The sequence below is a fragment of the Thermobia domestica genome, chromosome 16 (genome assembly GCF_964235325.1).
Source record: "Thermobia domestica chromosome 16, izTheDome1.hap1.1, whole genome shotgun sequence".
In the NCBI taxonomy this organism is placed as follows: domain Eukaryota; kingdom Metazoa; phylum Arthropoda; class Insecta; order Zygentoma; family Lepismatidae; genus Thermobia; species Thermobia domestica.
The window spans coordinates 75,536,352-75,554,997 of NC_137469.1; the positions used below are offsets into that span (position 1 = coordinate 75,536,352).

Genomic DNA, 18,646 nt, shown 5'->3' on the forward strand with positions numbered 1-18,646 from the left:
AAGCGTTTTGAAATTCCAGGTTTTCCCGGCTCTACTAGATAAATTCCCGGTTATAATGGGCACTAAAAGACGAATACTTTGCGAAAGAGGCGGAAGGATTATTATTTAGTTCCCACTCGAACAACGTAAAATTATACTATCGAAAGAAATTATATTTTCTTGCCTGTTTTCATTACTTCCCAATAAATGTATTGATTTTTTTCTTCCAGAAGAGCAGCTTCCTTTTTTTTTTTTTTTTGTTTTTTTTTTGTTTTTTTGTTTTTTTGCCTCAGCAATTGCCTTTGTCTTTTTAGCGTCCAATTCCAGTCTTTCTCGCGTTACACGTTTTCTCTCCCTTTCCACCTTTTCCTTTTCACTCAGATCCTTCGCCTTTTTCTTCAAATGTTCAGTATACCGAGCATGTGCATTTCTGGTCGCATGTATCATATCTTTGTTCATTTTAATTGACTCCAATCCACCTAATACACTCACACCATCATACACTTGTCTCATGGCAACAAGGCTCTCCTGTTTGATTCTCAAAAATGCATTCAGAGCTCCTTCGTGGCTAAGCGGTTAGCGTACGCGCCTCTGGCGCGGGAGACCCGGGTTCGATTCCCGGCGGGAGCTCATGTGGTTCGGATTCCACGTTAATCAGTAGGTTCACGTCTCATATAGCCTCGCTGCTGAAAGGGACGCTAAACTAAAATCAACTCAACTCAAAAATGCATTCAGAATTTACAGAAAATCCTCTCTCTACTGATGTATTTCCGTGTGACAGTATCAAAATAAATTGTATAAAATCATTGAGTTCTCGTACACTGTCCTCACTGCATACGCTAAGAAGTTCAACATAAAATGCATCCAGACGCTTCTTTCTTTTAAACGTTTTGCACTGATGAATAGATTCACGTGACGAAAATACCTTCCAATATTCTTCCATAATTTTATCTGCTTTGCTTCCCGTAAACCATCGTTTAGCTACCATCTCCTCCAAAGATAATGTCAAACGCTTCTCCGCTAGTGTCGGGTTGTGACCAATACGCATACGGTCGAAACACGAAACAGTTCGAGTAAGTTTGTATTTCAATGGTGACCTATCCATTATTTTACTAATCATCGCTACGATAGCTTCTCTGCATGTTCGTCGCAGTGTTAGCTTGTCTAGATCCGTTATTTCCTTGATTCCACACATGGCATCCCTAGTTGCAAAGCCTATGTCCACATCTTTAGCAAGAAGAAGATTGTTTGGATCTGATATATCTATTTTTTGAACAGATGCACCTGCTTTATTAAGAACACCCCCCTTCACTATTTTTTCCATTAATCTTTGTACGAAAGAAGTGTGCTCTTCATGCAAAAAGGGTCCCATGGGTTGGTCTGTTTGAAATTCGGTCAGAAATGGTTCCACCATTGAAGCAATAGTTGAGAAAAATGCTAATTTTGGTGCTAGTATTTTGTCGTGCAAATTTTTTCTCTACAACTGAGAACGTTGTCGAGTTAGGTGTTTCCTTGTCCTTCTTGACACACGCAATATATATATATATTATTAAGGCTCAAGATGCAACGTCACTGTTTTCTACTCATCTAACAGCACAAAACTTATTTGGGAAAATATCAGATTCAGTGTAATAAGTGTAGTCCGACCTTCGTGCTGGCGAATCTGAATAAATAATACAAAGGACGTAAAAACCCCACTAAGTCCCAATCTGTCTTCTGCATGTCGGTTTTGAACGCCCCATTAATTACAGGAAGACCGCTACTACCAATGCTTAACAACTCTGGCCTTTCCAGCGTATGTTGCAGTTCAAGTTGCAAATCTAACAATAGTTTAAAATTGACACTTGGCCCATCTTGAATGAGTTTCTTTAAAACGTCCGAAGATACCTTTTCACAAATTTGACGCAGTTGAGTATCCGAGAAAAACAGCTGTAAAGTATCTTGTAACAAGAGATTTATTTGAATCCCAAAATCGTACATGTATATCCATTTGTTGCCTTTGAGAAACTTTATTCAATGATTCGTCGAAACAGATCACAACGTAGGTACAGTCTTTTAATAACCTCTGAAGTTCTCGCTCGAAATAGGGTGCTAATCCAAACACTACTGTGTACCCCACTTTAGTTTGAGCTATTGCATTTTTTCTGTAATATCACTGTCAGAAAACATCAATTTTAATGTTGATGCACAACGCTCAGCTTCTTGGAGAGACATATGATTCATCACAATTTGTAAACACTACAGCACCTCAGTTTTAGTAACTGAATCTGCTAATAGGTAACGTTTAATAGTCGGTTAAGAAGTAGAATGAATACTGCCTGACTGACAAGAAAAAGATGTGTCATTCTCAGTCGAAGAAGCAGAAGTTGACGCTTGACAATGATCGGTGGATGAACTTTGATGACTATTAGTTTTGGACGACTTCTTAAACGCAACATGAGTTAATCCATTCACAACGCAAATGAAAGTCCTCCAGCTGATTTTTCCACTGTATTAGCCAATAAAAAATAATAAGAAACCATAATAATATCTCGGCATATGTCAGCCTGATAGGCGCCAGAATTTCTTACCAAAAAATGTTGCTTTTTTCTTTTAAAAAAAATGCCTAATTTTGGTTAGATAAGGTCAGTTTTGGTTAAGTTGGGTTAGGTCAGGTCTGCTTAGGTTAGATTTGTTTCGTTATTTATGTTTGTACTTACTATCACAGTTTGTATAGATTGGCCCGCAAGAATTTGTGCAAGAAACTTCAATATTTCGCTTACATTAAAGTGGATTATTGCCGGAACCGAAGTGACGATTGCTCATCAGACGCAATCCCACACTCGCTCAGTTTCACACATGTTCATGAACAATTTATTTATTTTCTGTGGTGTGCAATCACTGTAACAAAAGCCTTTCTACTGTTATTCATATTGTTAAGAGAATAACGACCATCAAGACGTAATATGCTCCCTTGTACTTATTGTACTTATTTGTGCTGATGTTACCACGCGTGATAAAAAAAAAAAAAAAAAAAATGGACAAATGACTTTCTTACTGACTATTTTGTCTTTTTAGTCACCTCGTGATGCAGAAGTAACTTTTGCCTAATCCAGAAAATTAATGCCCTCCTTTATTTTGGCATTCCGCGCCTGAAAACTGCTTTCGTTTTACATATTTACTCACATCCGTACATTTTAAGTATTTTTAAAACCAGTTTTAAAGATACTCAATAAACTTGTACGCCATCAATAAATGTTTTATGAGGACCAGTCTTACAATCTCCTGATGCCGCTTAAATGTCAGATAAGAACGGGATGATAAGTGATCACAATATTAATATATTATGTAAAATGAAAACTACTGCCGCATCATCTTGCTGAAAGTTTTAAATTACTTAATAAAGTTGTATACCAATAAATATTCCCTCAGGGCAAGCCCTACAATTTCTTGAAGTCTCTTAATCGTCAGATAAGATAATGGAATGATACAACTTACCACAGTACTAATGAGTTATTTTACGTAAAATAATAACTACTGCAGCAACATCTTGCTAACTTATCTGGTGGTTAAAGATATCAGGAGATTGTAGAACCAGATCTAATACTGAACAAGCAATCATAACTGCCAACTATACATTGTTCAGCGTAAGCTCTAAACTCCGATAAACAAAATATTTGTATCCTTTCGCTTGTCACAAATACGATTGGCTAGTGATGTATCACTCCCACTCCCCACGGGGAGGAGCAAATTATACATGTGCATTTTGACAATACTGTCTCATGTTGTCCAGATACTTACAGCAGCAGCAGAAAAGAAAGAAAAGAAACTCGAAAGATTAAAAAAAAAAAAAAAAAAATTGAATTTCGCTGGTAAACAATTGTTGTTTAGTGAGTAAAGGTTTGCCTTGGTGTTTCACCACAACACTCGCGGAACCGGGATTCATGCCAGCCATCTTTCAGACTTTAAAAGCAGAACACCCGTCCACAGTTGAGTTGGCGCCATAATTACTGCAAATGCTTAGTGTTTATTTCTATTGTTTCATTAGCCCCACTCGATTGCAGTATTATTAGATAATCCGTATTATATTTTTGTCATTTATAATAATATAGCAGTTTTATATGAAGCTTCATAGTAAAAGTAATAATGCAATCACATGAACTATTTTGTGGAGGAGTACAAGCGTCTGTAGGACAACAGCAAATCAGCGAGATTTAGTTTCACGTGGCTTTGTTTATCGCAGTTTAGAGCTTACGCCGAACAATGTATAGACAATCTCATTCCCGCCATTTACTATTCGCATTCATCTTTACATTGCTATTCATTTTAAACAAAAATAATAATAAAGAATATATCAAAGAAACAACTCGTGCTACTTAAAGTTGAATTATAGTTAAATAATTATCCATATTTTTTTTTCTTAAAAGACCAAGGCCAGAACAAAAGACCGCACACATGATTGTTGACTACACACAGCTCTCTTTCAGGTTTCAAACAACCTCCTTTGACGCATCACTACTCTATTCTTTTTTTTTTTTTTTTTTTTTTTTTTTTTTTTTTTTTTTTTTTTTTTTTTAATACAAAACATGGGCGATAAGCGTAGGATTCAAGCGAGCGCCTATTTCACCGTTGCCACGTTCACTTGCGATTCACCATTGATGCTGAATTCGGACGCCCCAAACGGTGGATACCGACCGGATGACACTGGAACAGACCCAACGAATCATGAATTGAGAAGCGCCCAGTAACTTATCGGTAGAAAACAATTGAGCTACGCCTTGCGTTTTTAACTTTCGGCCTTCTTCAGCTATTATCGTTGTGTTTCCCAGTTCTTTGGAGAAATTCACGGCTTATTCCCGGTTCATGAAATTCCCGGCTATTTCCCGGTTTTTCCCGGTGGGTGGACACCCTGTAGATATTAAATAATAATAATATAATTGGCCTCCACCATCCTCATAATCGCCCAATGTTCTTTTTTTATTTTTGAAATTCAATATATACTTATTTTCTTAATGTAAATACTTATTATAAGTCAAACTTCCTTTATATAGAATACAATTGAACACTAGTGCCACTTAACAATTGTAAACTAAAAATATCTTTAATATCTCGGTACTCTGAATACGCTTATAAACATAAAGAAGTAACAATATATCATGATTGGCCTAGCTCTTTGATTATCTCCTAGGTATAATCAATTTATACCCTCCCCAACGTATCCTCTACACAGTCTTCGTATAGGGTGAGGAATTGTGACTGTGACAAGGGTTCTTTTGTTTGAAATGGGTGCTAGGATAGAGTATACCTAATATTTACTCTTCTGACCGTGAGAAGTGATTTTATTTGAAGGACAAGAAAGATTGTTCATTAAGGGATGCCCAACACACATGAAACTACCGATTCAAGACTGCAAGAAGATTCGTAGCATTGAACTGACGTTGTTCACAGTGAGTACATCACTTGTGAAGTCGATGGAGAATAACAGCAATATTGAGACTTTACTCTTGTGAAATCTGATTCCAAAGCTGGTCTTACGAGAAGATAAAAATAACTACAGACACACGCACATGTAGTATTGTAAAAAAACGTTTTTCTTCTGTGAAGTTTTTTTTTTTTCAATAAAAAACATCGTTCTTTTTCAGTTTCTTTAAACGTCTGTTTTTTCGGGGGGGGGGGGGGGGGGAACAGCTATTATTTATTGATTTATGTTGCAGATAAGTGAAATAATCAGCAGAACTTGGTTCGAAGCCCTCGTAACTTACAAATCGTTTGTTTCATTGTACCTATACGAGCAAAATAGTGAGATTATTTCAATCGGCCCCAGGTCATTTTTGGCGTTTTCCCACATTTTCAGTTAGTGACTTATTCCTTAAAAACCATTTACCAAATTGATATGGTTAAGGCTTTCTTTTTTAGAAAAGGGAAGTGGCTTTTTTTTTTTTTTGTGTGTGTGTGTGTGTAAGTTACATTGCACTGTTGTTAGCCGTAGGGAAATTATTGATGGAAATGTAGGGTGAAAATTTACAAAATATTCCCTAACCGAATTTCGAGATTTTTTTGTATCTAGTACCACTGTTGCCACATGGGTCTAAGTCACCAAAAAAAAAATTCTCTAGTGTGTTGAGAAGGTACAGTGAAAACCTGAAGTCGCTGGCTTCCATTCAAAGTAAAATTCTATCATACACATGAAATTTTGACACTTTTTACATCTCAGAAGCAAAAATCAACAGATATGCTGGGCCTACAGCTTCCCTAAGTATTTTATTGAAACTTTTTATGATGCGTTCTGCAGGCCAAAGAGGAGGTTTTCAGATAGTGGTACGTTTGTTCCAATGTAGCCAGCAAGAGGGAAAAAAGGGAAATTTTCCAAAATTTTCACCTAAAATCGGGCATTAATTTTTTTGGCTGGAAACACTGCCATCAGACAGACCGAAACTATCTGAAAATAAAAATTGGTACCCCACTAATATATTTTACAAGTATCATGGCGATATCTAACGAAGTAAGAATAACATTAAAAAAAAAAAAAATCCTATCTCAGAAATTCGCCATTTTCTTATTATTTACAGAATATGGTTTATTATAAACGTCAACTGTACTTTCCTTAATTATTATACTGAAACTTTTTATGGTGCGGTGTCTAGGCTAAGAACGAGGCTTTCACATAGTGGTACATTTGTTTGAGTGTAGCCAACAAGAGGAAAATAATAAGAGACAAAAAGGGAATTTTTCCAAAATTTTCCTCTAAAATCAGAATTTAAAAGTTTTTGTAGTTGGCAACACTGCTACCAGACACATTCAAACTATCTTAAAATAAACTTTGAAATCTCTCTTAACGCATCCTACAAGTATTGTGACGGTATCTAATAAAGTAAGCATATCATTAAAAATATCTCATTTAACCTTTAAAAAAAAAATAAAAAAATAAAAAAAAAATAATAAAAAAAAAAAAATAAAAACAAAACAGTTATCTTTCCACTTAGAGAACAAGGTCTACTGTACTTCCCCTGATTATCCTATTGAAATTTTCTATAGTTCGTTGTGTAGGGCAAACACGAGACTTTCAGAAACTTGTACGTTTGTCCCGATGTAGCCGACAAGAGGAAAATAATAAATAAAGACAAAAATAACGAATTTTTCCAAAATTTCCCCCTAAAATTGGGAATTAAAATTTTCTGTAGCTGGTAACATTGCACTGCTACAAAACAGACGTACTGCACTGCTACAATCTATCTTAAAATAAACACTGGTAAACCACTAATATATCCTAGAAGTACCATGGCGATATTTAAGAAACAAAGCTTCTAATTACTCAAATAGATTATGGTAAACAGAAAAGTTGGGAAAAACTAGAAAAATCAAGGGTTAGAACCTAAATACGAATTTTTCGTGCGCCTCCTAATTAGCCCATTGTAACAATCTGTACCCACTTTGGTTCAGTAAGAACCAATGTTCGACTGGCGTAAGTTGACTTGCGCTCGGACGTATAAGTAAGGGTTTATAAACAAAAATATCAAAAATTTCAAATGTAGGGAAATTTTAATTTCCATAGATGGCAACACTCCGCGCGGGCATGTCCAACTGATGTCAACAATTAGGTATCTACCTGACAGGTCTTAAGGAGATCTCTCTTCAACGAAGGAAGCTACAATGAAAAAAAGAAAATTCGAAAATTCCCGAATTTTTGACTGGGCTGAAATTTGAGAATTCGACACCCAGAAGAAAAAGAAACTAATATGATAAACTATGGTCCAACCACATTTGGCCTGATATCTTAGTGTTCACACAGGAGCGGATTTAAAAAGTGACACACCCGTGTGTGCCACTTTAGCCCCTAGATCCGAAAGGGTTATTGCACATTTGATTACATTTTTTTGACTATTAACTCATGTTGTTGTAGTAGTAGTAGTCTCGACTAATAATAATACCGTTGTTGTAAACAGTAACTTTATAAGGAATATTTTCTCTCGTTTTTACACCTTAGTTCCAATACTGTTGGTGAGAAATACAGGATGTTTCAAAATGAATATCTGGGTTCTAAGGCTTCGTAGTACTTACTACATTTAACGTACAATTATAAACAATACATCAAGTAAAAGAGCACCTCAAACAGTTTTTGCTACAAGTGTTCAATGTGAGCATCATTCGTCACACGTCACACATCGAGTCGATACGCTAGAAAGGCCCATAAACTTTCCGCCCTATGGCACAAAACACATTTAATTTAGGGGTGCCTCGTTGCAATTGTACCATATCCTAAGTATTTGGTATCCCCCAGATGCGAACATTTGAGTGTTCTCATTAGAACTTAGGTCAAATGTCGATTTATGACTGAAGATGACACGATCCAGAAAATCTTCATCGTCATTCAGCAATATTTCATTTGCAAAATTGTCACGTAGTCTGTAGGCTTTAGACTTTGTAACAACTGTAAACGATAAGGATAGGGCCGGATTTAGGGGGTGCAAAGGTGCATGTGCACTCCCACCCCCCTCCGTTGTAAATATACACTATCTAATATGAGAAGCTAGCAGTGAAAATATCAACACTTTCCAAAACTTTCTGCCATTATTTTTTTGTTTGGGGCTTAAAAGAAAGCAGAGCTTTGAAAAAGCAAAAGTTTAAGTCGATTTTCAAAAGGTTGAAGGAAAAGGATGCACCAAGCAAAACAATATAGCATTTGTCGAGTACGTAAGAAAACAAAAGCCAGGAGGAGAGAACATTTTCTTTTTCCTGCATAACTCTTGCGACTCTCTTTAAAATACTTTCCTCCGTTCTATGCATCAGTATTGTCAGGGGTAAGGAATACTGCCACATGTCACTTTCAAGAGTTTCAGTGTGATTGGTTATTTTGGTAGTTATTGGTGCATCCCCCTTCAGACAATCCTGGATAAGAATATAGTTGTAAGCGTCTCCTTAAAATTCTTCATACAGTCGGTTGCACTGTAATTACAAATTCAGTCTTTGCAAAATTAAAACACAAAGAGTTTTCTGCTCTCTTGTCGCCATCTTTAATATAGCTCTTCCTAACGGCAGACAGAGAAAACTGTGCATGCGCATGCGTGTGAACAAAACTGTTTGAGCTGTTCTTTAATTTGATATTATTTACAATTGTAAGTTAATTGTAATACATACTACAAAGTTTCAAAACCGTAATATTCATTTTGAAACACCCTGCATTGTTTCAAATTATATTATTCTATATTCATGTCTTGTACGTACATACTATCAGGATCGGTCCTAGGCAATTTGCCGCCTCCTTCTTTCTCCAGAAAGAACAAATCTTAAAAGTCATGATTTTATGTATGCTTCTCCAGCATGAAGAACGAAGGGGAGGGAAAGTGCACTAGCACTCAGAAAGGTTTAAATACTACAAATACAATCTCGTTGTGTCTGTTTTTTCTTTAAATATTAATCTATTATATTAGTGAAAGATAAAGAACACACACATGAAAACTGGTAACCCTTTTTATAGAATTCAATATCGAGCTTCAATCTCAATATACCATTTTGCAATTATAGTGCAACTAGCTTTTTTATCTTTATTTCTTGATTTTGTTTCTACATCTTATTAAAAAAAAAAAAAAAAACTTGTTTCCATCTACAATGTTAAGGAACTTGTTTGTGACAAAAACAACAATACCTTTCATATTAGAACTGTGATAACTAACTAAATGGAAGAGGTGTTTAAGAATTTAATTATTGTATTTGATAACAATCAAACAATTTATGCTGGGATTTATTTGACCATTTGCTTTAGCACTGTCCATGTGACCTTATACTAATGCGACCTAAACATGATTTATGAATGTAGTATTCAAATAGAAAGCCAGCTTCGTAAATTTAGCTACCATCATCATGAAGTCTGTTTCCAACAAGAAATATTTATTTTAAATAAAATACCGTACTTGTGACAGATATTGTCGCCCCGTGCAAATGAACGTGTTCCACATATAGTAGAGCCGCCCCTGCATATCATATATCTAGCCGACAAATTATTATGTGAAATATTTAGAAAAATAGTAGGCAAATTAGTATTAGCTTTTACCTTTAGACAAGTTATTTGTACTTTATACTGCACGTGATATTGTCTTCGTTCTTATTAAAGACCTGCTTTCACGAAAAAACAAATTTTCATTTCTACTTTTATTTCTTAGTTCATATTGATGAAAAACTGCTGAAACCCGAATTGTTAGTAGGTACCCTACTTATATATATTATAAAATATTTGTACCGTATCAGTATCTAGTGTTTAATTTATGTTGTATTTTTAGCGGTAATTAAACCTACATCAAATACTTCATACTTATATAGAGGTTAGATACATTACGAATGACTATTTCAAAGAAAGAAAAAAAACGAAATTTAAGGGAAAAAAACGGGAGGCAATGTTTTTTTTCTAAAAAAGAAAGTACATTTCTGAAAAAAAATTAATGTTTTTTTTTTTCTATTTACAACACTATGCACATGTGTCAATAATTAATGAATCAGATGATATATATCAGCCTGCATAGATGCTGATGAAATTTTAATTGGCAGCCAGCTCCTAACTTTTTCATATGCCTCGATTTAGATACTTTGATTTCCTCCACACATAATTTGATATCCAGACTTGAATATAAAAACCCACCTGTAAATATTGATGGTACTGCATCTTTTTTTAACCTTGGACGATACAACGGAGCACTTATCCTCCTTCCGGTTCTTGGATCGAGAAAATCTGTTTCCCATTCAATATCACTTTCCTTAAAATGCTTTCCACACACCTGCAAAAGAATTACAATAAATACATCAATAAATAAAGGGCAGCATCAAGATAAACAAAAAAACATGTCAATGCTCTAAGATATTACAAGAAAACCTTGTAATGAAGGCAACGTTTTACTGTATTTAACAACATACTTTTACATACATGTGTTTAAAAGCCATTATACATTAGAATATCGGCAGCGAAAAATGGGAGATCATTTTGAAAGTATATCAGCCAGTTCTATATTTTTAGGAGTATCATCCTGGAATTTGCCTAATGAGACTGAGTAAAACCTGGAGAAATTAACGTCAATATGGCCGGTCATGGAATTTGAACTCGAAATCTCTAGTTTACAAGGAAACAATACTAACTGTTCAATTACGTCCGCTAAAGGATCACTAAAGGAAATATGTGAATGGAAGGCAAAAGTCCTCAAAATGTACAAAAGAAATGCAATGAAATAAGATACAGACAACGGATGGCATTTCCTCCGAATCCATCAACGGTTTTAGAACCGGTACTGTGATTTACAGTGAGCCGCTGTAAACAATCTTATGTGTCCCACGATCGCTGACGCGCCTGTTCCACACGAACGCACCCCTCTCGCTAACGCTCGGGCCCCCCTGCCGCCCTTCTGTTCTGAATCGGTTAGATAGCATTTGTGCTTTTTTTGTGGTCACCTAGTACAAGTTAGTTCTATTTTATGCACTGTAGTTTTTATGCCATACGTTCATACTATATTTATACCCATGACTACATCACAGTTACAATTAACGAACCATAATCATTACCAAGTGATTTGGGGGAGAAACTAAATAACACTCCAGAGAATATTGAAAAATGAAGATAATTAAATATTTTCGTATGGACGGAGTAACGAAGATCTCGCAACTAGGGAAGCACGAGCAAAAAGGTATTTGTGGAAAGAAAGAACTACAAATATTGCAAAATGCATCGACAACCGTAAAGATGCAGTACTTTATTTGGAGTGTATTATGCTAATGTGAATAAATCTCCGCTTTGATATCTGAAGTAAACTTACCTCGGCAATACAGAACAGAAATGGACTAAGATCATGCATCTAACGCCACAAACTCAGTACACGTCCAACAAACAGGCTAAGGTAATAAGATAGTGCCAGAATATAGTGGGTTATATAACTATTCATTTTAGTTTAACGACCCACGATTATGCACCGAGGCTAAGAGAGATGGTGATGATGATTATGAACGAAATACTAGAAAGTAGAAGACGGAAGAACCCCTAGGAAATCCATATAAATGGTGTTAGTCCACCACAAAGCCCTTTGGGATCGAACCAAGTATTATATGTAGCAGAGGTGAGCACTCTACACGTGAACCAGTAAGTTCCCAAGAAACAGTGACTTGTTGAACAGGGTCGTATGAAAGTGTGCGATAGAGAGATACAGTTGAGAGTATTTTCCACTTACAACTTCAAACTGCGACATTCGGCAAGGCAAGCAGCAAAAAACATTAATAGTGAATTTGGGGCAGGAATGGCGAATGAACACATCACTGGCGTCTGTTTGTCAAACTTTTTTGTTCCAGTAACAGCATTGCAAAATGGAGCTCCGTGAGAATCACCAACATCAAGTTCGGATGGTCTCCTCAGGAAGAAAGTGGAAACCAGACCTCAGTAAACTGTCCCTGCCACTGCAGACAAGTTAGACACACATCATACCACTATCGTTCGCTTGCTATGTATAATCGGTATAGTGAAGAAGTTGAACTCATGCGTTCCACACAGGTTTACAGCGGTCAACAAGAACCACCGTCTGAAGGTGTGCAGTTCTCGGAGTGTAAGGATTAACTGAGGAAGTTCCCCCAAAATTATTGTCACTTACGATTAAAAATGGATCTGATATGACAACCGTATACGGTGAGGACAATGGTTGGATTATGATCAAAATCCAGTAGAGTCATTTGAATCACCTCTTTACACACAGAAGATTGCTGGTATAGTGGTCTATGGTTGGGGGGATCCATCATGTCCTTTTTAATGCACGGCGCGGAACGGCACGAAATCTATTGCAAACTTGTCTGCAAGCATCTAGCAACGATCAATGGACATGGTATCCTCATGTTTCACGACAATGCTGTCGCGCAAAGATGGCGCAGGCACTCCATGAGTTACAATATGAAATTTTTCCTCACCTACGGTATTCCGACGATATCTTTCCCACTGATTACCATCTCTTTTGGCATCGCGATCACTTCTTGGGAGAACCTTTTCTGACGATTGGGCTGTACACCGTGCAAGTGCGGACTTCTTCGCATTATGGACTCTATATTTTTTCCGCCATGTGGAAATAATCGTTGGCTGAGCGATGGCAGAATGTGTGTGTGGTAGTAGACGGCGACTATTTTAATTAACCAGGTATTCCAGTTTTCAGTGATTGGCCTTCCGAATTGACGCACATGGGGAAATTATTTAATTCGCATCTATCTATTAGTAGTATAGATCAGAAATGTGGAACTTTCTGACATAGAAACGGTGTATACGAAGTAACGTTGCTAGTAAGTCAGAAACAAATATATAACAATTTCAAGATGCGAATAATCATAGGTGTACTTTTCAGTTTTTCAATTCAATGGTGGAAGAAGAATTCAAATATTAGAATGTGGGTTGACAATTTGATCTATTTCTAAGATAATTTGCTTTTATAAGGACAACAGAAGTTTTAGAAAAGTGCCAAAAATAATCAGCCTGATAAACAAACTAGGTCTAATAAGAATACGCAAGGTAAATTGATTTTATTCTTTTATTAGACGTAGTATACAAAATGAAAACCATAACTATTCATGATAAAAATCTTGCCATTAATCACACGTACTGATTTTAATCTGATCACACTGAATGTTCATTAATCAAAGCCAAAAAAAGAAGAAAAAAAAAAAAGAAACAAGGAAAAAAGCGCAATGATTCAAGCCCTATTACCTTTAAGAACATACTGCTATAAGTGTTTTATGGCCAGAAAGTCCTCAAATGTTTAAATCTCTTATTCTATTGGCCCCTTCCCACTTTTACTAACTAAGCTCACGAGATTTGTTACTCACTGAGAAGTGTGAAAGCCCATGGGAGACAAATGCAAAGGAGAGCGACTAGCACAGACCACAGAAGATTAGGCCACTGAATTATATTTTAAGTTACTGGAGCTTATAATACATCCGTAGATGCTGTTTCAATACGTACACTGTTATGGAAGATCGCTTGAAATAACGATTATATATTTTACTTAACACTTTAGTTACTAACATACTGCATGAATAAAAATATTCCTTAGATAATTGTTACGGCTTTCATGCAGTATTATACATTTTATATATACATAAAGTTATATATATATAAGTTTATACATTACTTATATAATAAATAAAGTAGCCTATATAAGGTTAATGTCGAAATGTTCATTCGAGCGTGCTCGCGATGGTATCAATCGATTCGAGATATCCTCTCCCAAGATACCGCAATTTTCAACCAGCTGATATATGTAAACAAACAAAACGCACATATCAAAACTACATTTGTATACAATGTACAAGCATCAGATAACGTTTAATAAAAATTGGTTAACCCATATGGTGTTAGTGTATCCAATTCGATTATCACAGACAGCTTCACTATGCGTGCGTGAATGGATACAAAATTAGAATAAAATTAAACTAAGTTTCTAATGAAATTTGGAGATATATTAATAGTTATGTTCGTTTGAAGTACCGCAAACCCAACTAGTTTCCGAATGTAAGGAACTTTTCCGAGACTATACTAAGATAGAGTGATCAAACGTCCCGGAAAATCGGGATTGTCCCGGTTTTTCATCAGAACATATGGTGTCCCGAAATATTGTTTCGGGACGCTCAAAAGTCCCGGAATACAGTTTCTAGTAGATTTTATGAAATTATATATATATATATATTTGGTCTAGGAATTAATTCGTGCGGTTGGTACGCACACATTGAAGCTGTAGTACAAACACAAAATACATAAATACCTTAAGGAAAATATTGTCCATCGCTAGCCACCACTTTAGCCCATCTGTCAGGCAATGTACGGATTCCGTGGCGAAAGAAGTCCTCATCCTTGGAAGCGATCCAGTCAGAGACCCATGTTTCGATATCTTCTGAAGAAGTAAACCGCTGTCCAATCAAATCGTTGTTCATGCAATCGAGCAAGTAGTAGTCCGAAGGAGCAACGTCTGGTGAATACGGCGGGTGGGGTAAAACTTCCCATCCGACATTTTCTAAATAGGTTTTGACCGGTTTTGCGACATGTGGGCGAGCGTTATCATGTTGAACAATAAGTTTATCATGTCTGTTCTCCCATTCTGGTCGTGTTCTGGCCAGAGCTTGCTTCAAACGCATTAATTGTCGTCGATAACGTTCTCCATTCATAGTTTCACCCGGTTGCAGCAGCTCATAGTACACCACACCTTTCATATCCCACCATATGCACAGCATAACCTTTGCACAGTGAATATCTCGTTTTGGTTGTGATGGACCTGGTTCACCTGGTTTCACCCAGGCCTTTTTTCGTTTAGGGTTCTCGTAATGGATCCACTTCTCATCACCCGTAATAATTCGATGCAGAAACCCCTTTCTGCTCTGTCGTTGAAGCAGCAATTCGCAAATGGTTTTTCGTCTTTCAACGTCTCTGTCTTTCAATTCATGTGGAACCCAATGTGACATCTTTTGAATCATTCCCATGGCTTTCAAGCGTTTGGAGACTGTTGTTTGATCAACGCCTAATGCTGCTGCAAGTTGTTCCTGCGTTTGACACGAATCCTGCTCGAGCAATGCTGTCAATTCTTCGTCTTGAAATTTTTTTGGCTGTCCAGCTCGCTCTTGGTCTGCCAAGCCGAAATCACCACTTCTAAACCGTGCAAACCACTTCTGACACGTTCGCTCAGCTAGAGCATGGTCACCATACACTTCCACCAAAATACGATGACTTTCAGTCGCACTTTTCTGCATGTTAAAGTAATGCAGCAGGACACCCCGCAAAAACACTTTATCAGGCACAAATTGCGCCATGTTCACTTAACTACAAACTGGTGTTGTTGACGCTTTAATCCACTGCCCTATACTACGAACGATACGCGATGACAGGGGTTTGCAACACATGTGTGGATACACGGAACTGTGGGACGCTCCGTTCGTTGCGCCATCTCTTGTCCACCCGCACGAATTAATTCCTAGACCAAATATATATATATATATATATATATATATATATATATATATGGTGAATGAAATTGAGTGTTACAAGTTAATATTTCGTGAACGAACACGAAAAATGTTCAGGACCAATGTACAATGCACAGGGGCCTAAAAAATGGATGACAAGCGATGTCCTTCCCTCCCTCCTTTTGGGGGAAGGGAGTGGACAAGAAACTTGCAAATAGCAACATAGGTCGAGGGATGTATTGTTCTGGAGATCTTGGAAGACCAAACAGCTTTCATAGGGAACAATGTTTGATAATAAGCAATCCTGTTTCAATAGTATTACAAGCTAATATCCTGTGAAATAGAATAATGTTGACTAATTCTAAGGGATAACTTCCATATTAAATTGATTGTCTGATTTACGTTGGTCTACGTAGGTCCAATCATCAGCCAACAATAATGCTACTGGGATTTGACCCCGTTCTGTTATACATAACCCGAGTGACATTTGGCAGACCGGCATAGAATCAATGGATGAATGATTTCCAGCCATTTGCCGTAATAGTGTACGGCATCCAAATCTTTAAAATTGATAATTATTACCGGAAACGATTCGTTACGATTGATTCACCGATGCAGTACCGACTTGCTCGGGTCTCTTACCTGGTATACTCTAAACCAAAATTCTTAAAAGAAGAAAAAGGCAGTGTGTGGTTTCCGAAAACAGTTTCTACCGTAAAAGGGGAACGAAAGGTTTTATCCATTTTGGTAATTAGAACCTATTTTCTAGTAATTAGTGTTGTAAATAAGAAGGTACACAATATTTACAATTTTTTAAAACTGAAAATTATGAAATATGGTCATTAATTTCACGATAATTACTAATTAAAGGGTTATTTTTATTTCCAAAGTTTCAGTCCAATGAAGGATATTCAAACTACCAATCCTTCACAAGAAGATTAAGTTACACTTTCTGTATGACTTGAAATAGTTTGCAAAGCACCATTTACCAAAATAGTATTTAATAATTAATTGAACCTATAATTAAATTGATAAGGAATTGCGTAATTAAAAATCAAGCATAAAATGGTTCTTGGTAAAAGCAACTTTGAGTTGAGTTGATTTTGAGTTTAACGTCCCATTTAGCAGTGAGGCTATATACGACGGGACCTACTGATTAACGTGTAATCCGAACCACATGAGCTGCCGCCGGAAATCGGACCCGGGTCCCTCACGCTAACCGCTTAGCTACGAAGGAGCTCAAAAGAAACTTTGCAAACTATTTCAAGTCATACAGGAAGAATAACTTAATCATTTTCTGCGACATTGATAGTTTGAATTTCCTTCGTTTAACTGAAAATTTGGCAATAAAAATAACCTTTTAATTAGTAATTATCTTGTAATCAATCAGTATATTTAAAAAAAAATAATGACAAAATTCTTAATATTGTGTACCTTCTTATTTGCAACTATAACTACTAAAAATATGTTTTATTTACCGAAACGGATAAAGGTATTTAATACAAAACAAGGGAACATCGACATGTTTATATAACTAAGATGTACTTTCTTTAAAATTACCTCATGTTCTTTCATTGCTCTTCTCTTCAAACTATGCTAACTGTACTTTAGCCCTTGTATTCAGTGAGCTATGCTGCTTTGTGATCTTTCAAGCTGATGGTGTTGTGTGCATGTATGATGTGTCAGCGTTTTGATTGCCAAGGTCTTAATGGACACCTTCCTTTAAGCCTAATGAACTAAATATGGTAGTAGTGTATCCACACAGTAATTCCTCCCGTAAGTAGTTCATACAAAAACTTTGATTATTTCGGACGAGGGTGTATATTATTGCATATTTGTGCATTTAATGTTCAAAGCCTTTTCTTCACCCCCCTGCCCCCCCAATCAAAGCAAACATCACAGCGTTTAATATTGTGTACAACAGCCCCTCAATGTGAGATGTTTTTAATTCAGTCCTTTGATTTTGTATTCGAATTGTTAATTTATGAAAACAATAACAACAGAGAGAATTAACACACACGCACACACACACACACACACACACAAAATGGGGCCAGAACAAATGCGTTGATTTACAAATAATTTAAGACGGAATATGTTTTCAAGAAGAAAATGATCTGAAACTCATAACTAACTTTCTGACAAAAATGGAGTTACGTTGTTTCATAAATAAATGGTACGTTTCTATATGAACGTGCGTTCCGAAGATGGTTTATTCCATTTAATTGAAAAATCTCTAAAATTTGTCTCAGCAGTTAACGCGGTTCCATAAATAAACGATTGAAATGCTGAATTAATACTGGAGGAGCTATTGTACACCAGACCGTTCACGGGCCTGGCGCCCCCGTTTAGCCTACTCATTTGAAGTATATCAAACTGGACCGGGCCCTAACCGGGTCGGACACAAATGCTATAGGAGCGAACTGGGCACATATATTTCCGGGCCGGTCCGGACACTGGAAAAGACGGATCGGGAACTAATACTGTCAGCCTATGTTGATCGTAATGTGTTTGGGAAACTGACTCTTTAGTCAAGACTGTAAAGTACTGTACTACTACTATTACTATTACTACTACTACTACTACTTCTACTACTATTACCTACTACGACCACTGCTAATACTACTACAACTGCTACGACTTCACGTCAGAGTTGACATGTCTGGTGGTACAGAATTTACCTTCTAAGTACATAAAAAATCGGAGAAATGCTAGTTATTATGGCCAGCAGGAT

At 36.5% G+C, this 18,646-nt stretch overlaps 1 protein-coding gene across 10 annotated transcripts in view; it reads right to left on the bottom strand.

The window, feature by feature from the left end:
• The window catches only part of LOC145673174 (uncharacterized), a 159,242-nt gene that overhangs the window by 91,177 nt on the left and 49,419 nt on the right, over positions 1-18,646 (bottom strand). For all 10 annotated transcript variants that reach the window (XM_081742626.1, XM_081742623.1, XM_081742622.1 and 7 more), the window contains one exon: positions 10,589-10,724. In XM_081742626.1, coding sequence (XP_081598752.1) covers positions 10,589-10,724 — 136 coding nt within the window. The remainder of the gene's footprint in view (positions 1-10,588; positions 10,725-18,646) is intronic.